Source organism: Microplitis demolitor, chromosome 2 (genome assembly GCF_026212275.2).
Source record: "Microplitis demolitor isolate Queensland-Clemson2020A chromosome 2, iyMicDemo2.1a, whole genome shotgun sequence".
Lineage (NCBI taxonomy): Eukaryota > Metazoa > Arthropoda > Insecta > Hymenoptera > Braconidae > Microplitis > Microplitis demolitor.
In genome coordinates this window covers 16,004,549-16,031,344 of record NC_068546.1, presented here as the reverse complement: position 1 = coordinate 16,031,344, position 26,796 = coordinate 16,004,549, and the positions used below count along the sequence as shown (strand labels likewise).

General features: G+C 29.2%; 1 protein-coding gene across 1 annotated transcript; it reads left to right on the top strand.

Moving 5' to 3' along the window:
* Positions 1-1,769: 1,769 nt before the first annotated feature.
* On the top strand, positions 1,770-9,378 carry LOC103576025 (DNA replication factor Cdt1). Its single transcript, XM_008556048.3, has 6 exons — positions 1,770-2,816; positions 2,916-3,162; positions 3,273-3,621; positions 3,699-3,881; positions 4,258-4,505; positions 8,827-9,378. The coding sequence occupies exons 1-6, from the start codon at positions 2,062-2,064 to the stop codon at positions 9,190-9,192; spliced, it is 2,148 nt and encodes a 715-aa protein (XP_008554270.1). The 5' UTR covers positions 1,770-2,061; the 3' UTR covers positions 9,193-9,378.
* The last annotated feature ends 17,418 nt before the right edge of the window (positions 9,379-26,796 follow it).

Sequence of the window (26,796 nt, the reverse complement as noted above, 5' to 3'; positions counted from 1 at the left end):
CGCGCATTTAAACTCCATTTGAAATTTATATATTAATACTTCTGGCGTCTTATCAACATTTGGTCAATAATTTAGATAATAAATCGTCGTGGCACATACTCATTAAATTATATATTTAGATTATAAAAATTGAACGAATAGATAAGCAAATCTTTATTTTATATTCAGAGAAATATAAATATAGTTTGAGTGGTCTTGGAACGTTTCCTGTCACCGATACTTAAAACCTAAACAAAACACACGTATAAAAATCATGAATAAGCCCTTGTTCTATAGTTAACAGTAAATATAGTTATAAACAAATGCATAATCTATAAACAAACAAGAAAAGGAAATATATAATAAAGAATGTTATTTATAAATGAAATCGATATCACAAGAACTTAACTATTATTGTTAATATATAGTTCTATATTAAACAAAGAGTGATTCGTATAATAAATGAATCAATCGAAATATTGAAATATAGCATTAGAATAATTATAATGATGTTTCACGATAAATGATAATGTCAATTGTAACGAATAACTAAATATAGAATAATTATAGAAGAACACACCTCTGATAGTCTAGAATATTTAACTGGAAGATTGTATCCAAGTACAGGAAAATAGAATATAAATAATATAAGTAATAAGAAGACGTTGAATGGGTAAAGTAAAGAATGTAAATGTATAAGCTTATATCTCAAATTTGTATTAGAAGAAAGTATAAATGTATAAGTTCATTTGGTAAAGTACTAATATATATATATATATATATATGTATGCTGTATGAGCGTCGGTGTGAGCATGAGAGTAGTGGGGAGAGGTTGGAGAGTGGAGGTCAGACATCTCTCTGCCGTCTGGTGTGGCTTCACTTCTCTCCGAGAATTTTGGACGAATACAACTGTTATTACTGATTAAGTTTTATCCATACTTTATAATAAACTCAGTCTTCAGATAAAAGTTATTCTATCAATTACATCTATCCTTATCTATAACTTAATTATTTCATTAAATAACAATCATAATCATCATCATCGTAGTAAACAATAAATTTATCCACTGTTTTCAAATTCAAAATTGGTCCCGCGTGACAACGAACTGCCCACTGTCCAGGAGGTGGCGTCAGCTCCGATCTTAGTAACCTCCCAGGACATAACACTCTGGCTATCAGGGAATGTTCATTCTTACCATTTTAGAAGGTAAGCAAATTTATGCCTAAAGTTGTTTACGATTTGACGGTAAAAAAATACTTAAAAATTTTCTAAATAAAATTAACAATACTGACATAAAATTTGCCTGAAAATTGACGACAACTTTTTTCTAGTCAACTTTTGATGTGAATTCAGATTCTAATGTCGGCAGTAAATTTACGTCAAATTTAGTAGCAAGTTGCACACAAATTGTTGGAAAAAATGGAAAAGTACGAAGTTGACGGAAATTTGACGAAAAATTCAACGAAACTATTGTACAGTAAACTTTTGCTAATGCAAACTAGGGATGGGCGATATTGAAAAAAACATCGATATCGTAACATCGATAGTTTTAGTTTTTTATTACGACCCGTATAGATGATCAGAAATAGGTGGGATAGAATACGGGATAAGCGTGCGGCACGATAACATGCCACACGGGAGGCTATTCTAAACACAGGTAATTTTAGACACTACGTTTTTATTATCGAGTATCGATATATCTTGTCCAAAAAATATCGATAGAAAACATCGATACTTTTGAAAAAAAAAAAAAAAAAAAAAAAAAAAACATCGATAGTTGAAATATCGATAGATATCGCCCATTCCTAGTTAGAACAACTTTAATCTACTGAGGAGAGCGTTTGTCATTATTTTCTCCCGCGTGAATTGGCTCTAAAATAAGGTTATTTGATGAGTAGCGAAAAAGTTCATGAACAAGGTTAATTTTAACAATTAAAATACAATCATTCACAATATTATATCCATATTGACAATGTTAAAATTGTAACTCTTATATAATTAAATTAATGTGTATGTATTAAAAATAGCTAATTATAATTATTTATTATCGCGCTGCAATCGTATATACCAGTATATAAGTAATGTCGCAGCCGTCAGTAACGGCATATTTTAACTCGCGAAAACGACAAGCAACTGATGACTTGAAAAACAAGGCAAAAGTTCTCATCATAGATCGTGATAGAATGAAAATTACACGAACAACTGATAAAATTGATGTGAATATCAAATTGGGTAATGAACCTCAGACAGATTTTGTTGATCAAATACAAGAATGTGCTTGTAAACAGGTGTATGTTTGTATCAATGAGAATAAAAACGATGGTACAGAAAAAATTAATTCAGCAGTACGTAGTATTCAATTCGATGGAGCAACGGTTTTACCAAAAACGCGACGTGTTTCTCGTACTCGTGTCAAAAGTAAAAAACCTATTGTTTCGGAAGGTGAAATCGATATAATGAAAACTTTCTTGACGATTACTAATGACAAACAAAATGTTGTTTTTAAAAAAAAAGGGTTACTTAGCCCAAAAAAAAATTTGACACCTAAAGATCCTGTTGACAAAATTGACAGCAATCGGGAAAATTCTGAACAACAGGTTACTGTTGAAGGTATCGTGCCGAAAACAACTTCATTGACGGATCGAGCAGCACATCAAAATTTAACTCTTGATGAAATTAAAAATCGTATCAGTAAATCATCCAGATTGGCTGAATTGAAGAAACGCATTGATAATATTAACAAGTGCGAAAAAAAGCTGTCTAACTTGCTGAATTCGGATGAGCCATTACCACAGATAAAAAAATTCGAAAAGATTCAGTTGGAAGTTCCTATCAGGTAATGCCCAATGTATTTGTAATTTTATTAATCGATGTGTAATCGAAATATGTAATTAATATTAATCGATGTGTTTAATTTATTACATATGAATTTTAGCCCACAAAAAAGTTTAAAATCACCATCAAAAACTCCTGTTAAAAAGATTGAGTTATCATCAACTGCTAGCCCTCAACGACGGCTTCTTTTTTCACCGAAAGAGTCAACATCGAGTCCAGTTAAATGCAGTCCTACTAAAGCTCCTGCTTATCAGAGATATCAGTCTATTGGTCAAAGTGGAACCCCGGCTCTGCCTTTGCCATTTAAATACAGATTTTTAGCTGAAACTTTTCGTTGCGTAGATACGGTAAATTTATCAATCAATCTCGATAAGACATCAAATATCATTCAATTTCTCCAAAATATTTTTTTTTTCTTTCATCTCGGTGATCAATAGGTTTATTAAAATTTTTACAGGTAGCAGCGATGCTATTCAATCGAAAAGAAACTATTACGTTCAGAAAACTCAAACCAGCTGTTCAGGAACTTCTCCGCCATAATTTTAGTCTGGAGCATTTATCTCAGATAAAAAGTATTTATCCTGATGCTTTTAGTTTTAGTCAAGAAAAAATACGAAATTTCGGATCTACATCAAAGCAAGAAAAACATGAATTGGTAATAACACCAATCATTGAGAATATAACTAAAGACAACAACGGCAGGAATAGTCCTAATGGTGATAATATTTTAAAGATGGCATCTGATGTAAGTATGGGACCAAGCGTTCTTTTAGAACGACGCAGGAAGTTATATAATGCACTTTTAGGTAACGTAGAAACTCGAAGTATGATGAATAAATTTTAACAATGTAAATTAATTAAATCATATTGATATACTTTCTAGAGAGGACTAAAACGCATCATGAAATGTTTTTGATGAGTTTAGAGAACCCACTTATCATTCCAAAAGAGAAAATAACTCGCTGGCATCCTGAATTCAATGTGGAGAATTGTTCAAATATCGAGTTGGCAGAATTACCTCAACCACCTACCACTGAAAAAGCATCATCTGCTAAAGACGTCCTTGGTGAATATTATTTAATATTTAATTATTATATTTATATAACTGGTAGTCAACTTATACGTATGAAGTTTAAATATTGACAATATCGCGAGTCATTAATTGAACAAATTCATCAATGTTGAATGCTATAAATATAAATGAACATTAATGACTCACTCTTATCAATATAAATGTATTAAAAATCATTTATTTCGTGCGTTATAATTATTTAACCATTTATTATTTTAATTTGAAGATTGAAAATTCGAATTATTATAAAATGTTATCACTTGTGAATGGATTTAATGTAACTTTGAGTAATGAGGAAGTTATTGCTCGAATACGTGAGTCTTTTAAGTAAGATATTCCAGTAATTCCTACATTATTAATTTCTTTTTAGAGAGGGCCAAGACTTTATTCAATTGCAATACACGAATGGAAAAAGCTTTACAACGTCTAGCTGATGCAAAGATGACGTCAAAAAGTGACTTGTCACTTATAAAATGTAATGCCGATCAACCTAATACTTCAAGTCTAATAACAGTCGAAGCTAAGACTCCGGAAACTGCATCTATTACTTCATTAACAACTTCGAACGATTTTACTAATCCTGCATTGAAAGGAATTCCTAAAGCTCTTCTTGAACGGGTATGTTGAAAAATATATTCTATACTATTTATTATGGAAGGTCAAGGTGAAAGTTTTTTGCCTTCGATCGCTGTTTTTAAGATCCTTGAAGATTTTTGGTATGCTTATCTTGGCGACACTCATCTTGTGTTAACATTGCATGAAATTTAACACGGCGGCGCGGCGCTCATCGTGCGTGTTAAGAAGTCGAGTAAAAACACGCGTGTGTCGAAGGGTTAATAAAGTAGGTTAATCATATTAAAGAAACAATGAATGAAAGTGAAATTGAATTATATAAATATTATCAAAGTGATGATTCACCTCAACACAAATTTAGAAAATCTAGCGGTTGCTGCCTTTAAACTGGTGGTTTTGTGTTAACTTTCTGTATCAATTAATATTTAATTAATATTCTTTGTTGTCTCTGTATTTTTATTTTTAATAAAATATTAATTGTCGAATAAGACAACCGTGGTACTGTTAAAAAATGATTTAAAATGAGTAAAGATACAGTACCTGTTGCTGTACATAAACCAAAGTAGAAATCAAGTTCAAATACAGAAAAAAGTTATCGAAATTGACACGAAAAGTTAACACAAGACCACCAGTTTAAAAGCAGAAACCGCTGGATTTTATAAATTTGTGTTGGGGTGGGAGAATTATAATTTTGGTAATATTTAAATAATTTAATTTCACTTTCATTCTTTCTTTTTTTTATATAACTCACCTAATACTTTATTAATAAAATGTTAAAACAAAAATTCTACTGTTTGAACTTAGTGCTGTGTAAGAATGATCGCTGTAGAAATTTTCAATATGAGAGATATTCTCATGTAGAGATGGAACGATGTGAAAATAATCTTCTGTTGAGTTGTTGCGATGTCAAAATTTATATGTAGAGTTGATTTGTGTAGGGAAAAACTTTGTGAGTTTTTATAATGTAGAGAAATTCTCTGTAGGGATGTACCACACCTTTCTTTTTACACAACTGATTTTTTTTCTTTAATTTATTATTTTCTTTAGTCATTTATCTAAGTTATTTATTTTATATTATATATTATTTTTCAATTATTTACTATTTATTTTTTGTCATTTTTATTTAAAAAAATGTTTTTACTATTGAATGAGCAAATGAATTGTGCACGTTTGGATTTTTCAACTTTTTTTTATTATTACTTTGATTATATTATTATTATTTTAGTATTTGAACTATCTTTTTACATTATTAATTATTCTTAAACTTTGAATATATTAGTTTTATATTTTATTTTTAGTTTAATTTTTTTCTTTTAGTTTAATTTTATTATTTAAAATTTTTTTTAAATACTCCACCTTTTTTCTTAGATGTCGTTTTCTATTTCTCAATTCAACTGTCACACAAGTGTTGTTGCCAGTAATTGCTGGAGGAATAAAAAGAAACAAAATCACCCTCGAAAATAAATTCTCTTTAAAAAGTTGCACCAAGTACACGTTCAACATTGATCTCAGGCTGCATTAAAAGTAATATTTTTACAAAAAAGTTTAAATTCATGAAAACAACAAGTAACTGAGATTTTGAAAAATAAAAAGAACTGAAACTTTTTTCCATTATAAAAATTGAAAAATTGAAAAAAAAAAAAAAAAAAAAAAAAAAAAAAAAACTGAACGTACTTGGCGTGCGCTATTAAAGTCAATGTAAAATATTATTTAATTGTGAGACATTCAAGGGATATGACACGACTGAATAATTCATTTTTCGTACAACGCACACGAAGTACATTTAAGTATTTTTTTTTTAACTTCCCCATAAGAAAGTTTTAAAAATTCGGGAAGTTATTGGTTTTGGTCCGATTTTTGAAAAACGAGTTTTCAACAGCTGGGCGTTTTGAGGTTCTAGGAAGCTATTCTGACTATTTTCAAATGATGCCCGAGTGTATGTACGGGTATACGTACGTATGTAGGGGAGCGTGGGGTCGCCTCGATCACCTAAGAAATAAACCTTCAAAATTTTTCGAATTATCCTTATTAGATCATAAAACGGACATTATCTTATTCTATGGAATCTAGCGAACCAAAGGCGTATACTTAAAAATGAAAGTATCAAAGTAAATAGAAATATTTGATGAATTAAAAAAATTATAAGTTTGACCGGGGTGACCCAACGTGTCGGGTCGTCCCGGTCATTCGGCAGGTTATTCCGGTCACTATTAATTTTAAATTAAAAATTAAGAATCCAAAAAAGCTTACCTTAATTAATTAATTACTTATTAAATAAGATATTGGTTACTATTTTTATTAAACAAACACGAATTGTCAGTCGAAAAACCAGTGAATAAATTGACCGTTATGACCCCATAACTTTGACCTGTACGACCCCAACTAAGTTTTGAGAAAATAAACTGAATTTAAAAAAAAAGTATTGATAATTATACATTATATAAAAATTAAAATAGATTAAGAAATGTCTGTAGATTACATACACGTCAATTATAAACTCTTTTCTTCTTGTAAAATATAAAAAACCTTATAATAATGGCCTTGATTTTTAGATAAAACGTCGATCAAATTTATATTTATTAATTATTATTAATTAGTAATTCATTTTTAACGTTAGGGCTCTTTAATTACTTCTAATTGAATGAGAGTATACAATAAAATTAAATTCAAATCTATTATATGATAGACGTTTTAAAATTTGGGTGACCGGGGCGACCCCATGCTTCCCTATGTGTGTAAATATTCTGTAATTTTTTAACGAATGAACGATTTGGCTTTTTGGGGTGGCGTTTGAAGCGGCTCATTAATTCCAACAATTTGTGAAAAATTGAGCGTGATCGGTACTATTCGTCTGAACAGATAAATTTAGACAAGCGATTTGGAGGCTGCGGACAACAGTAATTGAAGAATAGGAGAAATAATTACTCTTCCTATATTTATTATTTATTTTGTGGATCTCTTTGAAAATTACTAACTCAAACGTCTTTGAGCATGTTCATGTTGCATTTGATTTTCGATCCATTTAGAAAGTAGATGTAAAAATGTATCTCTTACATACTTTTTGATAAGCCTTTCATCTAGCACGGCAGATTTTATCCTTTTAGAACTTTGCAGCTCACTTGTCTTCCTGAAGGAGTTTGTGGAATGGGCGCGGCTGGAGTCGTAAAATCGAATCTTATATGCTACTTTCGAATGAAATTCATAAGACTTAAGCTATTATCTTTGGTCTTTTCATTTAACTTTTCAATTACAATAGCTTTACTGCAATAGAGCTCATCACTATAACGTTCCATCATTTATAAACTTTTAAAATTAATTAACAAGTAAATAAGTATTTTTATAATAATATACCTTCTTGTTGAACCCGAAGGCTTCATGACAGTGTTACATGTTTATTCACAACATCTCTACTCAAGGGAAATGGTTATTACTCACAAAAAATTGCTACTTTATCGAAAGGCCAAAATATGTGAATAGAGTTATAATTGAGTAAAGTTTTTGCTGAGTCTAGTTGAACCTGAGTAAAGATATAACTGAGAAGAGTTGAAGCTGAGTTAAAAAATATTTTAGTAGAGTTAAGGATGAGTAAAGAAGTAAATGAGTAGAGTTATAACTATTTCTCTTGAGTAGAGATATTGTGAGTAGACATGTAACACTGTTGGCTTCATTACGCAAAACTGAATCGATTCGAAATTGGACTACAAGTGATATTTGATTTTGCATTACTGTTTGATCGTAATTTTTACAACGGATTCAACCCTAGATACCTTAATTGTGTCTAATCGAAATTTTAACATATGTTTAAGAATTCCTAATTGATATTTTTAATATAGTTACTGGCTTTTTGACCTTTGTGCGGATCCTTCTAGTAAGATTTAAAAATTTTATGCAGATTGGATTACAAATGTCTTACAGACTTTATGATGCCTAGGACAGATTCCTGCAAAATACCACCAAATGAATGACGTTTGTTGACAGATCGTAGGATTTCAATTCTAGAGATCTGATACTCGCTTAAGACCCTGAGCGATAGCGTTTAGGCTTTTTATAAACTTTGTTTGATGTTTGATGGAAAAAATGTGATTATTGTTATTGGTGGAAAATGACAAGTTTTTTTATTCGTCAATCATTATTGCACAAATGCTCCTGCTCATTTATACGCATATACGATAAAAAAGCTGACTCTGCGCTTTCACGTTCTTTTTGAAAAAAGGAGTTTAATAAATTTATCTGTAAAATATAATGAAATAAAAAAATCGATCGGACGTAACAACGCCGTAGAAAATAATTTTAAGAAATATAAATAATGACAATTAAAAATTAAACTGGATACTTTTGTGTGCTGATAAAGTTATTTTATTTTTAGGTTCGTGCAAAACAAACTGCAAAAGCTTTAGAGGTAATGACACGTACTTCAACCGAAGAAAAAGAAGCCATAATTTATGCTAGACTTCCGGAGTTAGCAAAAATTCTAAGAAATATTTTTGTTGCTGAAAAAAAATGTGTACTTATTCTGGAATTTGTTATCGAGAAGCTCGACAATTCTTATAGAACTAAACTAACATCTGAAGAGTTAGAAGACCATATAAGACTCATGTGTAAGTTACTTCCGACATGGGCAACTATTCATCACGTTCGAAAGCAGGATTATCTTAAAATTGCAAAAGACGTTGATATCGCTAGAGTTGTGAAAAAATATGAAATAATAGCTAATGATAAACTCAAAACGTAGTAGGTGATCGGAACTATCTATTAATTCCATTCAATTTTGCACACAATTATTAAACTAATTGATTTTCGAAGAAGTCTTTTTTTTTTTTTTTTTTTTTTCAATTTTTTACTTAACAAAATTTAGCTATGTCAATTAAAAATTTATCATGTAATTGTTTGATGCCAATAATAAATTTAATGCAAATAATTATTTTGTCATTGTAATTGGAACGTAAGAAATTGTCTTAATTATACTAAAAATAATTTGAGTTGTGTCTCCGAGAATAATTTTCATTAGAATATTGAAAAAAAAATGAAGGAACTTTTGGAGAAAAATAAAAAAAAAATCTCATTTCTTGAGGCAAAACTATATGAAAAAAAAGATAAGGCTGGCTACCATGTCACAAAGTAATCTAAGCAATGGAACGAATAAAAAATTAAAAATATTACTAGCCGCTGTAGAAGCAGAAGTGAGTATACTCTGTATATGAACGAGTGTTATTCGTATACCAGTCGTATGATATACTATAATACATACTATAACAATAAAACCTATATGGAAAAGCTTTTCATTTCGAGAATCCTTATTTCTGCAAAAATCCTCTTGATCGACTTATTAAACATCGAAAGGGATTGCAGTATCACTTCCCTGATTAAAAAATCTAATTTGAAATGATTTGAGATTACGTAACTCTCAATCATTTTAAATCATTCCAAATTGACTAAATTATTTTGCTTTGGAGCATAAATTTTAGAATGAATCATTTTAAATTATATTGAATTAAAAAATAACGAAATATTATTTCATGATTAGCGGCATTTAAAAAAACCACGATTGTATCGAAAAATGAACTTTGATCGTCCTTCGGCACGTGTTCTTTTTACTTAAAAAAAAAAAAAAAACTAAATTCCCCACGTATTTTTTCACTAAAAAGAAGCTTTTTATGGGGCACCTGAGAAAATTTAATTTTTAACGACCACCCTACTATACATAACTAGATCTGATCAGACGTGACTGATATAAATCCATCTATAATCAGCTATAGGTCTATATATAATTAGATCTGATTAGACATGACTGATACAAACCCATATATAATTAGATATAGGTTTATATATAATTAGATCTGATCAGGCATGGCTAATATAAATTCATGTATAGTCGTGCATAAGTTTATATATGATTGGATCTGATCAGACATGACTGATATAAACTTATATGTAGTTATATATGTCTATGTATGATTAGATCTGATCAGACTTCATTGATATGAAACCTATAAATATTTAATTATGTATATAGGTCCAATATATGTACATATATATTTATATATTAGGGTGGCGCAAAAAAACCGACAATTTTTTTTTTTTTTTGATCTCGCATGAAAATTTGTTAGCTTACGATGTGTCAAGAAGTCTCTCCAAAAATCAGCTCGATAAAGAATTTTCAAAAGGTCGCTCACGAATTTTGAAAATATAAAAAATGATTGAAATTCAGATTTTTTAATTCTAAATTTTTTCTTTCTCGTGGCAGCAATAGTTTATATTTGTAAAATCATGACTATGCCGAAAATTTGAGCTCAAAATTTAAATATTTAAACGGCGCTTAAGAATTTTGAATATTAAGGGGACCCGGTGGTCTAGAGGCTGAAAATTTTATGATTTTGTTACGTTCCCGTAATATTTTATTGATTAAATTAAATTAGTTATTTTTATTAAATTAATTTTACGCAATATAACGGAAATCGGTTACGATAAAAGAGTCGCCGTGGCTCGCGGGTAGTCAAAACAGATGACGATGTATGAAACCCGGGCCACGACGGTTCTCTCACATAGAACCTAAGATGCAGCGTCAACATTTTGCCAACTTTGTTGCTTTAATATATTTTTATTAGGACTAAATAGTCAGTCTTAAGAGAGAGCTCATGGAGCTCGAACCTGTGTTCTTCATAAGTAATTAATAAATTACAATTAATCCTAAATTAATTCAACCTTACTGTGGGGTACCAATTGGCACCCCAATATTTTCACCTACACTGTGACCTATCCATAGCCCTATTAATACCCAGGGGCGAGCGTTTACTAGCAGTTTCACCCTGTCCTATAACCCTGAGCGCTCAACAGCAGTTCAGGTTTCCTTCAAGTTTCTTATCATTCACCGGCTACTTTAAAAAGGCCATTCGGCATCCGAAATGGAAAGTAGATTTTTCAATTAATCGATATAAAAAGTTAGTTTTATACATACATATCTTGTGATATATGTTAGTGTATAGTCATGAAATGAAATTAAACCCATTTTCTAAGAGTGAGGGTAAAAAAGGACAACGATTATTTTCGATAGAGAAGTTCAGATAGTTGATTTGATATAACATCATATAGGTAATGTACCAAACTAACCTTCAGATAAATAAAGTATTGAAAATTTTATTAGTATGAGATCATAATTGTAATCGCTGTTACAATAGCAAGAGCACTTATAATTATAGGACGTACAGATACGATTGAAACATCATAAATGAAAAGAGAAATACTTTTAAAATATAAGATAGCTGTGAAATTTACAGGTTATTTTGTTTACGATAAAATACAACTGGCGAAACTGGATTATAATGGGACATGCATAAAATATGCAGAATGAAAACCATATTTTCTACATTTTTCAAGTCCATTCAAATATTTAAGACTAAGAAAATCAATTGTGAAGATGATAAGGAAGAAAAATATTGAAAAAAAAATCGAAAAGACATTAATTATTGGAAAAAATTAAGAAAAATTTTTTTTCAAGAAAATTGATTCTTTCGGAAAAATTTAAGTCCAGATCTGAAAACTGGAAACTTAAGGCTACAATTTGCCAATTTTATTTTTATTCTACGACCATTTTTTACCGAGTTACAGCATGTTGACAATCACTAAAAAATTTCGAATTTTTTTTATATCTCTTAATTTTTGTGACTAGTGTATGAAAATGGAATAAGTATGAAAATATTCTAATTATGGTCACCACATTACTGGGAGACTTAGATATGTCTGGAAATTCCAAAGATATTTAAAAAGTCAGGAACTTTGACTTTGATAAATTTATGGCCACTATGTCTCATTGAGAATAATTATTCTTTCCATTATATTTTTTGATTTCAATAATACTCAATGACAAAACTTCTCTAATATACTATGAAATAAATGTTGTAACAAGATCAGGTCTTCACATTAATATTTAAAGGTCGCTCAAAACAAAACAAAAATTTGATAAATTTTTTTTCAAGAATATTGAGCGACCTGTAAATATTAATATTTTGACTTCAAATTTTAGTATGTTTCTCTACGATCTACTAAGAACTGTTTGAGCTAGTGAGAAAGTAAAGATTTAAAAAAAAATTGAATTTTGATGATTTTAGAAATTTAAAACATTCTTGAGCGACCTCTAAAAAATTTTGTATCGAGTTGAAACTTTAACAGGAGTTTTCAAACACTTCAAACTTACTTTTTTTTGTGTGAGCTTCGAAATAAAAAAAAAATCAAAAAAAAATTGCCACCCTAATATATATATATATATACATATATATATACTAGCAGATCCCGCCCGCTTCGCGGGCAGTAAAAATGTATTACTAATATAAATTGTTTTACATATATAAAAAAAGAGGTGTTTGTCCTATAGTTTGATTTGCACCCAAAACTAACCATCACGAATAAATATTGTTTGTATGTGGTAGTAGTCATAAGTCTCTCATAGTGCAAGGGGATGGGTGCGAGTTGATCACTATAAAGGTATGAAAGATTTGGGGATTGAAAGAAGGTGAAGTTTGAAAATGTGTCTATGATTGGTTGAAAATGTTCTAGATCCCACACGGAAAAAGATATATCCGAAAATATATGCCGGCAAAATAGCATACATACGACAATACTAAAAATATAAGCCGGATATATACTATTTTGCCGAGATATATATTTTCGTGCGGGATTGTCCTAGAAATTTCAAGAATAATCTAGACATTTCTGGAATAATCTTAAAATCTCAGTTCTCAATTATAAATTAATTTTCTGAATTATTCGATAGTTAATTCTAATCAATCTGGAATGCTCCAAAATGAACTTAGTTGATTTAAATTACTTAAGATTAATTCTAATTGGTCAAGAATTTTCTCTATTGATCTAAAAATTTCTAGACACATCTGGAATGCTGAAAATTGGACTAAGTTGATTTAAATAACTTGACATTAATTCTAATGAGTCTAGGATCTTTGAGATTGTTCTAAAAATTTCGAGACATATCTGGAATGCTCCAAATTGCACTTAATTTATTTAAATCATGTGAAAATGATTCCAATTAGTTTAGAATGTTCTGGATCATAATTAGTTGATTCAATTATCATAAAAATGATTCTAATTAGTCTAGAATGTTTTGCAAGGTTCTGGAAATCATATAACATTCTAGAAAATTCGAATATATATGTAAATACATTAAATTACTTAGAAATTATTTCATTAATGTTGGATGCTCTGGATTGTTTTAAAAATTTGGAAAATGTTATAAAAATTGAAGAATATATTTCAAAGTCGTAAATTACACGAAAATAATCGGAACAACCCGATAGAAAAATAGTTTAGAACGATCATAATTAATTTGAAGTGATGTTCGAAATTCGAATATTTTAGAACTTATCAGATCATTTTCGAAATTTCAAAGCAGTCCAAAAAGTTTAACATATAAATAAAAGCACCACCAAAAAATAACCCAGCGAAGCGGGCGTTCGCTGCTGTATATATAAAAAAAAAAAATTTTTCATCAAAACTATTGTCTGCATAACAATAAAATTTGTCAACATTAAAATTAGTATCAGACATTTAAAACAAAATTTTTATACTTTAAAACAAAAAATTAATTTGATGATGATGATGATGATTATTATTATCAGTATTTTCAGTACTTTTTCAAATATTAAAGTAAAAGCCCTTATGGCCACTTAGTTTTCATTGGAGTGAGATTAAATCACTCAATATAAATTAATAAATAAAATAAAAAACGATATTTTTATTTAATAGTCATTTTTTGTAGTTTTAAGTATTAAATAAAAATTTTAGTTTGAAAAATAATGTTGATAATTAATTATTATTACTTTTTTAAATAAGGTCCTTGAGTGTACTCATAGTTGCTCACTAAAAGTTGTGATGTATCATCACTCGACCAACACATGGCCCTATATTTGCTCAAAGTCGATATCAATTAAACTATGATAAGTTAATTGATTTGGAAAATAATGTATAAATCATATAACTTTATTCTTTCATAATATGAAATTTCATGAATTTTTAAAGTATATCTTATAAGATATAGTTATAAAAACTCTTAAAAAATTTGACGAAACCTAAATTCAGTCTAACGAATAAACGTTGGAGTAAAAAATGCTCGGCTGAGCGCGATTTTCAAAACAATCGCTTTATTTAAATTTATAATCTATTATAAAATAATTTGATACATCATATTATAATATATTTACATTCACAAATAGTTATTTATCAAATAGTATTTTTCGTTGGAATTTTTTTTTATAAAAATTATAAAAAACGCGTTAAACAGTTAAATCGACCGGCTAATGGTACTGAGCAGATATAGGGGCTTTTATCTAACTTAAAAAATAATATAAAATTATCTCATGCCAAAAAAGGACAGATCTATATATATTATGTTCTTTTGCTTTATTTGAAAAAAAAAAGAACAATCGATAATCGATAAAATTTATTAAAACAAAATTTAAAAAAAATATAGTTTTTATCATCAAAATCATAACAATATATAGCTAAAAACCCTCTTTGAAACACGCAGAATTTTGTGGTGTAAATTTCATGTCAAAATATTCAGTAGTTTTTTTGTAATGCGCGTTCAAAAAGAAATCCTGTCATTTTATAAATCTATACATATACACACACACATATATATATATATATATATATATATATATAAATTTTTTAACGAATGGTATTTTTGAACTCTACTCAACTGATTATGATAGTTTATGATGAAATTCCTTGAAAAATCGACCATGAGGACAAATACAAACGTTCGATTTTAAAAAATTTACCTAATATAAAAATATGGAATTTGAACTGGCATCTAGAGTACTTAAAATCGCGAAAATATAATAAAAACAATAACAGGGTGGCCAAAAAGAAATAATTGCAAAATATCCTGATATTTCCTGATTTTTCAGTTAAGTTTTTCACATTTTTCCCTGATTTAGAAATTTTATTCGTATAATTTAGCTAATCAAAGTTTTTATTATATTTTTATTTTCAATTATGAAATTTGATAATTAAATTATGCAAGAAACCATCAGAAATGACAATAAAATAAATTAATATTGCCTACTTTTGATTATTCAGTGTTAAAAATGTGTAAGGTAAAATATTTAATAAGAAATTTTATGGCTCAAATAAATTGAGAATATACTGGTTTTAAAAATTAAGGGATACTTAAAAAAATTGAATATTGTTTTGCAGTTTTCAACAGTTTGCAACTCGAAGAAAAATGTTCTTACAATAAAAACAAAACGGCAAACTGTAGGTTCAAGTGTTTAGTTTTCTGATCTGGTCTTTAAATTTTTTTATTATGCACAGTTCCGGAGCAATCAAAGATCAATTATAATTACATAGATATATCGAAAAAAATTTATTGAAGCTCGAAGACCGTTTTTAAGATGAGCAAAAATTTGGTCAATTTCTTTTTCGATAGTTTTATTAGGATTACTCCGGAACAGCTCATAATAAAAAAATTTAAAGACCAAATCAGGAAATTAGACACTTGAAGCTACACTCTACCTTACTGTTTTTGTCGTACGACCATTTTCCTTCGAGTTACAGCCTGTTGAAAATCACTAGAAAATTAAACATTTTTTTAATATCTCTAAATTTCTATACCTACTGTATTATTGGAAATTTTTTTAATTTTGAATTGTCACAGTTTAATTCCCGGATGCTATTCAAAATTCTGTGACGATTCCATGATATTTCCCAGTTGCATTAAATTCCCTGATAATTCCTGATACTCCCGGTTTTCCAAGTTTGTGGCCACCCTGAATAATTATAATAAAATAATCGACGACCACGGCCCACCAGGGGTCTTTAGACACTCTAACGAGGCCAAACTTAGATTAAATTTAATAATTAAAAATTATTTTTACTTTTAATTAATTTTGGATAATTTCTCAAAACGTAACACAAGATAGCGAAAAATCATAAGAGACCTTTTGTGTAGAGCGTTAAATTTGCTATAAGAATGAATATTTGTCCGATCTGTTCATTATGTCATGATGTAAAAAAATTTCAAGTTATTAACAGACCTTTTCCCGTATTATTTCCGTTTAAAACTTTGGCTATTAGAGGGGGTGGGGGTAATATTAAAATTAAGAACTAAAATTAGGCATGAATTTTTTTTTATAAATTTAGAACTGATTTAGGACTATCGTGAAAAAAAATTCGAACATCACCTAAATAAGGACCACCTTAATAAACATGTATGTAATAGTCAATTACATTGTGCTTCTGACAGTATATCATGATCGTTTTAATTAATTAATTTTTATTTACTTAATGAATTACGTACAAAAAAAAACATCAGTTTACAAATATTTCATTTTTACATACATGGGAATTTCTAATTTGTTAACATTGAGAGATTTTTTACGTCATTAAAGGAATTCCAGCAATATTAATATGAGAATTCTTTTAACATCTGCATAGGAATTTTTCGAATATTACCATAAGAAAAATTCCTATGTTAGCATCAGAATTGTTCCTATATTACATAGTTATAACTATATATATATATATATTAGGGTGGGTCAAAAATCAACAATTTTTTTCTTACAAATGCGACCGAAAACTGGGTTGCTAGACACCTTAAAAAAATTCTCATCAAATATGAGCACTTAATTTTAATAGGAAGATCCTCCACATCGCAGTTTTCTATTTTTTTCTCAGTCCAATAGAAAAAAATACATACCTCATCATTAATTGATTGTACAAAAAAATGTTCGAAAAGAATTTTGTAGAAAATTCAATGCTCTATAAAAAAGGTATCTTATATTTTTTCCGTAAACCTCACCATTCCAATGATATTGACGATTAAAGTTTAATCATTTTAAGACGAATTTCATTAATGTTTATGAGTTTAATAACTCGACAATAACTGACTATTATAAAATGCGCAATACAAATTTTTGTAGGAAATTAACTGCTCTATAAAAATGGTGTCTTATGTTTTGACGATTAAATTAAGCGCTCAAAAGATATTCATCATCAAACTTTAATGTGTACTAATTTTAAGAGTTTTTGATAAGATAATCAAAAAAATTTCTATGTAATTCATAAGTTTTGAGAACATTTATACGAATTTTAGTTTTTATTAGCTGAGAAACTTCAAAATATTTATCAAGTTTTATTTTATGTGTAAGTATCTTAGTCTATATTTAAAACAAAAATTGTGCGTTATTTATCGCTTAGTTAATTATTTGTTGATAAAAAAAGCTAAGTTTTCATTACAAACATATTATGATATATTTCAGTTTTGGAGAAAAAAAATGTCCAATTAATTATAGAAAAGTTTTTTATTTCTATTTTAAACTGAGTTATTAATTTTCATCAATTTTTTATTATGAGTAGGGTAATTTTTTCGATGCTCTTTAACAACTTGCAATAAGATATGAAATACAAAACAAAAATTCTCTATAGAAGAAATTTTTCCTAGGACAATATCTAGCTATAGTGAAAGAATTTTTAAAGCCGTTTTAAAGACAATATCGAAAAAAAACAACATAATCGTGATTTCTAATAATTAAAAATAAAATGTTTAGAATTATTGAAAAAAAAAATTTCAAAAATTTTGAAAATAAAAGTTTAATAATACTTATATTAATGACAAAAAATGAAATTTGTATGAAATTCATGAATTGAATTGAAATTTTCCTGTATCTCATCAAAAACTCTTAAAATTAGTACACATTAAAATTTGATGATGAATATCTTTTGAACGCTTAATTTAATCGTCAAAACATAAGACACCATTTTTATAGAGCAGTTAATTTCCTACAAAAATTTGTATTGCGCATTTTATAATAGTCAGTTATTGTCGAGTTATAAAACTCATAAACAATAATGAAATTCGTCTTAAAATGATTAAACTTTAAGATACCTTTTTTATAGAGCATTGAATTTTCTACAAAATTCTTTTCGAACATTTTTTTGTACAATCAATTAATGATGAGGTATGTATTTTTTTCTATTGGACTGAGAAAAAAATAGAAAACTGCGATGCGAAGGATCTTCCTATTAAAATTAAGAGCTCATATTTGATGAGAATTTTTTTAAGGTGTCTAGCAACCCTTTTTTCTATCGCATTTGTAAAAAAAAAAAATTGTTGATTTTTTTGACCCACCCTAATATATATTTATCCAATATTGGTGTTGAAAATTGACACTGTCAATATAGAAATAATTTGTGTGTAACACAGCAAAATTTACTATGTGATATAGTTACAATCCACATGTTAACATTGTAAAACTTACAACACCAACAAAAGAATTATTTCCCTTCAACAAAATGGGAAAAATTTCCATGAATTTCTCTTCGTGTTGGTAAAATTATATTTTCCTGGGCAAACAAAATACACTTTGATCCACTTTTGTACATTTCTTAAAACTTGATAAATCTTTAATAATATCATTTTTTGTGAGATATATTATAGTTCTATAGACAATTTTTACCATATTTGTACCATGTGAAGGCGCTATGCGTAAGATACTAACACAATAGGAAGGCAGTATAAACCTTGTTTTAACCCTTCAGTACCCACGTTATTCGACTCACCTTCTTTACTCTCGCCATGAGAGAAAATCACACGGCTTCTTTGCATGCGCATCACAGTTCCAAAAGTATTTTTCATAAAAAAAACGTCACGTATTTCAATTATTATCTTTGAATAATTAAAATAACAATTTTTATTTTTTTCCAAGTAAATAGATTTTTTAAAATAAAAAATACAACTGATCACAATCCTTTACACTGATAAGTAGATACGTGTGAGTGTCTGTAAATTTAAGCAAACGTGGCCGCTGCCGTACCGCGGAATTATCCGAACGACCCGTGATTAAAAGAAACGATTCGAAACGATTTGCAATGTTAAACTTCCATAAGAATGGCGATTCAAAAGTATTCAAAAGCATTAAAAAGTATTTAAAATTTTTTTTTTCGAATCGTTTCAAATCGTTTCTTTTGATAAGGAATACCCCGAATAGGAACAAACAATAAAATTTTTCATCCATTAATACTTTCGTCATGAGAAAAATCTCATAATTTTTCAAAAAAAATTTTTTTTTATTTATAATGAAAATAAGTAATTTTTTAATAAATAGTTAAAAAGAATATAAAATTTGCGAAAGGTAAAAAAAATTTCAAGTGGTCTTTCCATTTGAAATTAAAAAAATAATTAACATTGAAACCGACCGTGAGTAAAATTCTCATAACGTGGGTGCTGAAGGGTTAAATGCAGTATAAACACGGTATAAACACAGTATCAACGTAGTAGAAACACGGTGAAAGTTATAACCGGGCAGCGTTGGTATACGACGTGAGAGTGCGGCTCTCTTCCTGTCTCTGTCTGGATTTGGTCTTTCTCTCTCTCTCTCATTACAGCCTGATTGCTGAGTTCGGCTGAGTTAGGCGCTAAACCACATGGGATGATTTCGCGCAGCAGGTGACCGTAGATCGGTCATGTGCGCATAATTAGGTAGGGGTCATCGGAGGTTGGGACCTGAGACGTCTCGATCAGAGACGACATTCGAGTTCAAGTGATCGACATTCGAGTTCAAGCGATCGACTCAAGTTCAAGCGATCGACCTAGCAGACACGCAAAAGTCAGCTAAGAAATTAACTAAATTCTGCATTATAAATTTTATCTGATAATTTTGAGTGAAATAAATTGCTTCGGTGAATATCTGGTTTAAAATTGGTTTAGAAAACCACTGGTGAAGTTTAATCAGTGTTGGTGCCAAGGATCCAGTATCCTAAGCAGCCCAGAACCTGAATGACGATCCACGGCGAAGCTCAACGACGCAGCGGCGTCCTATACCGGCAGTACGTCGTACTTAATAAATCCAGATAAGATTTTATATTAAATTTTTATTCATGTCTCTCTCTTCAACGCGATCTAGCGTAAATAATTATAGATTTTATTTTCCCGTGTTCATTAACCTTGGTGCGTTAAATAAATTTATTTCATTGTCGCTGAACACTTACTTATTTTTAAACGAATTAAATTTATAAGTAAAGGGGAATTTTGTATATATTTGGGTCTTGGTTAAATAAAACTAAATCTTATAAATAATTGAATTGAGTCTCTAAATAAAATTACTTTCATCACCAGCGTCGTTTAGAATAAGTTTTAATTTCAGCCGCGTGTCCGGTCAAAACGAGTTGACCTACTCCTGAGATCTTTTCCCGTTAAGAACCAGCAACAAAATAGTTATGATTTATATTTATATTTAATAATTTATTATTAATTAATTTATTTATTCGGGAAAATAATTTAACTGTGGTTCGTGGCTACTGGACACGAAGTAGCCAGGGCCCACCGTTATAAAGTAATTCAGAAAAATAGATTTCTTATAGATCACAAATATACTGATGTTGTATCGTAATAATACGTATACCGCAATAATACTCGGAAAATACCACAAAAATACGGTTGTGTCACAACCACAAGGGTACACTGAAAAAAAAATTTATTTGAGCAGATATCATATATTTGGATATGGTCAGATAAATAAGGTAAATGTCCCAATACCGGAACGACGAAGGGTATATGACTGATTTTTATCGTTTTAAAAATATTCAAATAAATTATAAACCAAAATAATTTATTACATCATATAGAATAGACATTTACCAATTGAAAAATAATCAAATTAGTTCATTTTTCTTAAATTTAATATAAAAAAAAAAATTTTTTCTATGACACCCAAAAGACCCAATACCGGAACGCTGAAATAGCCTTGTCCCAATACGTGAATTCGGTTGTCCTAATACCGGAACAGTAAATAAAATAAGTTATTTTTTGCATTTATTCATAGTGAAAATATTAATGATTATTAAATAATATTAATGTAAAACGAGTATGAATGCAGCAGACATCAGAGAACTTTAAAATTATAAATAAATAAGATAAATAATTAAAAAAATAATATTTACACAAAAGCACTATTAATTTCAAAATTTTTTGAATTTGCATTTTTTTAAATTTTATGTTATTAATTATTTACTCGATTTATTAATAATTTTAAATTTGTCTGATGTCTGCTATATCACACCCATAATGTAAAATGTATTTAAAATTTAAAAATGATTGAATATTCAATGAAAATAAATATTTTGAACTAAAGAATAGAAACAAAATAAATCATTTGAGGTTATACTAAAAAAATAATTAAAAAAAAAAAAAAATAAAAACAAAAATTAATTTTTTATGATTTAAATTAGAGTTTATCTATACTTAATCTATTTTTTATAACAATCATATATACTGCATTAAATATTAGGGCTCCAGTAATAATTAATATTGTACTTGATTTAGCCAGTCAATAAAACTCACCGTTAATGTTTATCTATAACATTAATATGATTGGCTGTTCCGGTACTGGGCACGGGTTCATTTTGGTGTACCAATAGACGAACAGTAAAATTAATATAATAATACTATTTTTTTTCATATTTTTAATATGTTTTCTTGAATTTTATGTGATTCAAGATGCATATACAAAAAAAAAATTATTGAAAAGTAATTCTATCCATTTTCTATAAGCTTAAGACCATTGACTGATTTCTTAGCAAAACCATTAAGAGACGTGAAAAAGTCATGAATCCGAGACTAATGCTCTAATTAACATTTTTTTTTCATATTTTAAATATTTTCTAAAATCTATTTTATAGATTATTTTTTAACTTAAAGATTAAGGTTTCAAATAAAGAAAGTTTTGTTTAGTTTCATCGCGTACGGGTTGAAATATAATATAATGATTATTAAATCGTTCCGGTATTGGGTCTTGTTCCGGTATTGGGACATTTACCTTATTTAATTGTGAAAAATATACGATATATTTGAGTAGTTTAATTGCGTGAAATAAGTGATTTATTTGTGGTAAAGAAATGATTCAATTACTACAAATAAATAAGGGCTTCAAATATATATATAGTATCGCCAAATTTTAGGTTATTTGTCACAAATTTAATATCTTTACCACAAATATATCAATTACTCACCAAAAATAAATGATATGTTTCCATCAAATAATAAAATTATTTTTGAATCAACTGTCATATTTAGTTGTACCAAATATATTTATTTGTCATTAAGAAATATTTTTAAAAAAGCCACAAATAAATTGGTTTATTTGGGACAAATATTTCTTTTTTTCTGTGTATGAAAAAATTTCAGTAAAAAAATCTGAGCACCACCACCCTTTAACCTGTATAACTCATGAATACTCGGTGACATCGATATCTCGATAAAAACTTGACGAAATAACTTAATTTTTTTTACCACAGTCTTCAGAATCATGCAGTATTGTTTGGTTTTGAAAATCAATTAAAAAATGTTTTCTTATATTACATCGTTACTGCAAAAACGAACAATTTGAAATGTAAACAAATACATACTGCAGCCAATGTTGCCAGAACGTGCGATATTTTTACCCCCTCCTGCCATTACACTCAATGCTATTTCACCTCAGGAGGGAGTAAAAACATCGCACGTTCTGGCAGCACTGACTGCAGCCATTTTCCATTGACTGTTAGTGTATTGTATCAAGTAACAGGACCGGGATTACCATTTCTACGAAAAAAAACGCGGCGAATTCAAAAATATTTTTTCAACTTTGGTTTCAATCCGATTTTCAAAAACCCACTATGTAAAAGATCTCGAGGTTTTAAGGTTCTAGAAAGCTATTCTGATTAATTTCTAGATGATGTCGTAGCGTGGGTATATACATATATGTGTGAGTACGTATGTAAGTTCTTTTATAAATATTCCATAACTTTAAAACGGTTTAATCGGTTTAGAAGTTTGATTAGGAATTCTGAATCGCTTATCAAAACTTACATTCTGTTAAAAATAGAGTATAAATCCATATGGTACGTTTTAAGTAATAAAAAAAATTAAAATTTTGAAATAATACTTAATTCTGATAGGTTTTAACGTACTTTATGACCTGGTTTCAAATTCTAATCTATCTCTAAATCATACCTCTAAAAATAAAAAAATCAACTCTAAAAATCTATAAGAATAATAAAAACTTTATATTGAATCACAAATGAGTTTTCAAAATTTAATTATTTTGTTCAAAAGACACATCATTGTCGAAAAAACTTTCAAAAAAGTATCTCTTAATAAAACCTAGATCACTGAATGATTAATTCGAAAATTATTTAAACATCAGAAGCTGAAAAATAGCATCGAATAATGCAGTAAACATTAAAATAATGGATGCGTAGTTCACAAAGATAGATAGGCGACAAAAAATATAGAGCATAAGAATTTACGTCATTTTCTGGGGATATCTCGAAATGCAATTTACCGAATGTTTGAGAAATTATGACAATTTGTCTCGAAATACATTGATTTTATGGACCATAATTTCCAACAAAACTAAACAAACGCTTCGTTTTGATTATTTATTATTTCTCCAATTTTTTATAACATAAAATTAAACTTTAATGTTAAATATAACTTTATTGAATTCGACGAGCTCGAACAAATATTGACAATAACGCTGCTTTTAAACTCGAAAATTGCAGAAAGTTCAGGAGCTGGCCTATAGGGTTAAGTGGTTTCCAAACTTTTAACTTTCTACTAAGAAAATTGTAAATTTTCAAAAATTCGGGGTTATTGTTTTCACCCCGATTTTCGAAAATCGAGTTTTCATCAGATGTCAACGTTTTGAGGACCTAGGAAAATATGCCGACTTTTTTTCAGAATGATGTGTGTGTGTGTGTGTGTGTGTGTGTGTGTGTGTGTGTGTGTGTGTGTGTGTGTGTGTGCGTGCGCGTAAACTCTTTGTAACTTTTTAACTAATAAATCGCTTTGGATGGTTGAGGCAGCAATCGAAAGAGCTTGTTGGCCATCAACTTTCCTGATAATTTTAGATCATTAGATCGAGTAGACTCGAAAATATTTGCGAATTACAAAAAAAAGAAAAGTTTTTTTTTTAGTTTCTTAGTGATTTCTCAGAAATGACTTTAACGATCGGCTTCAAAATCTACTCAGCTCTATAATTTGATAAAACGCGTCGATTGCCGCCTTAGCCATCTCAATCGATTAATTTGTTCGAGAAATATCGCGGGAGAAAGAAACACGGTAAAAAACAGTTATTTGTGAATATCTTTGAAATAACTTAACTAAACAATTTCAAAATCTGATCGACTCTAGAACTCAATAAGATACGTCGATTGCCGCCTCAACCATCAAAATCGGTTCATTCGTTCGCGAGATATCGTTGAAGAAAAAATGGTGAAAAACGGTTTTTTCCAAATACTTTTGAAACGACTGACTCGATCGATTTTAAATTTTAATCAGCTCTAGAATTCAATAAAATGTGCCGATTGCCATCTCAAACATCAAAATCGGTTCATTACTTCAAAAGATACACTACCGACAGATAGTTTCGAAGCACTTGTAATACGCTGAATTTTTTTTATATAAGCACACTCCTGATTTCTTTTATATATTTAAGAATACATTACCACCGTTATCCTCGCGGTTTTGATTCACCCTGTAAACATCCCGGAAACACGATGGAATCACGGTGGATCCACGGTGATTACACGGTGGGTTTTTTGTCATTTTATCACCGTGATGCCACGGTGATTACACGGTGTATTCACCGTGATTCCCCGATGATTACATGGTGTACCCACTGTGATTCCACGTACACCGCGTAATCACCGTGGATACACTGTGAAATCTCGGTGAATACACCGTGGAATCAGGGTGGGTACACCGTGTTACCATCGTGGAAACACCATGTAACCACCGTGTATACACGGTGATAAAAAATGGCACAAACCCACCCTGTAACCGCCCTGGATCCACCGTGATTCTGCCGTGTTTCCACTCCCAGGGTGTTTCCAGCCTGATTCCAGGCTGATTTAAAACCGTCAAGGTAGTTAAAATATAACAAAATAATTTAAAACGATAATATACATTGAATCATAACAAAGATAAAATAGTTACTTCAAAACTATTTTTGTTTAAAAATAATTTCAGATGCTTCCAAACTTTCTGTCGGCAGTCTATCGGCGTTGGAAAGTTAAAAAAATAACATTTTTTATTATTTTTTCCGGATAAATCATAATATAATGTACTAAAATGTATCTGAAATCATACCAACTCGTCCTCTTTATGGTTTCCTTCGATCATCATATAATGTCATCTAACTTTGTTTTTTAGTTTAAATCATATTATCGACAAAAAAAGTGAAAACCCGCATTTTTTAATATTTTTCTCGGATATTTCATATTTTATTGTTTCTTGCATGAGTCAAAACTTATTAAAATCTTGATTTGGATCCCTGGCATTGATTTCTGCCTCAATACACTTATTTTATTGAGCATAATCAGGAATTAAATTTTAAAAACCGCTTTTTCATTAATGATTTTCGGTTCTTAAATTTTCAAACTTCAGCATAAAACGTAACTCGTTAGAGCTTGAAAAGCTCCTTGAGGTCAAAAACAGCGGGAAGTTTTGGGGCTGGCCCGCAAGGTCAACCGACGCTCAGATTTGTTTTTTTTTTTTTTTTAGTAATAGTATTATTTAGTCGTCAACAAAAACGTTAACTTCACGTAATTTGGCTGAATTTAATTATGTAACGAAAACTAGATCCTTCATATTGTGGACTCAAAACAATGGAGAAAATCCATGCTATTTTGTCCTTTAATAAAACTCATATTTGTCAGGATATTCAAATGACCGTTCTCTCTTACTGATTGGTTGCCTGATATGATAGGCTTTGGTAGCAAAAACACATAAATGGATTCCCTGGTGGAGAAGCGCGATGTCAAAAATGAGGCGTCGTCAAAACTACTAAAACGACATCGTGTTTTTGAAAAAACGTGACACGATTAAAAAGTAAATAAATGATTGAAAAATGAGGGAATCTTAATAACAATGCCAAGCTATGATATCTGAGTCTACAAAAGAAAAATTTATAACAACACGTTGTTATTTAGACAAAATAAAACGTAATTAATTGTAATAAATCATAATAGGTACTTCGCAAGCGTTTTATAAACAAAAATGTATATTGTGTGTCATATCGATAAAGTAGAAAAGTAAAATAATTTTTGTATCAATAATGGTGTGGCAAGGAGACAAGTAAAATAGTTATTTTACCGATATTTGTAGGTTCGTAAGAAAAGAAAGAGATGTCGCTTTAACATCAATTATAACATAAATGATGAAAGTGAGGCTCGAGCAAAGCGTAAAACTCTAAATAAGAAACGACATCGTTTTTCTGTCAGCTCTACGAGAAACGACGTAATGATATCGAATAATTTATTCTGAAAATAATAAATAGATATATAA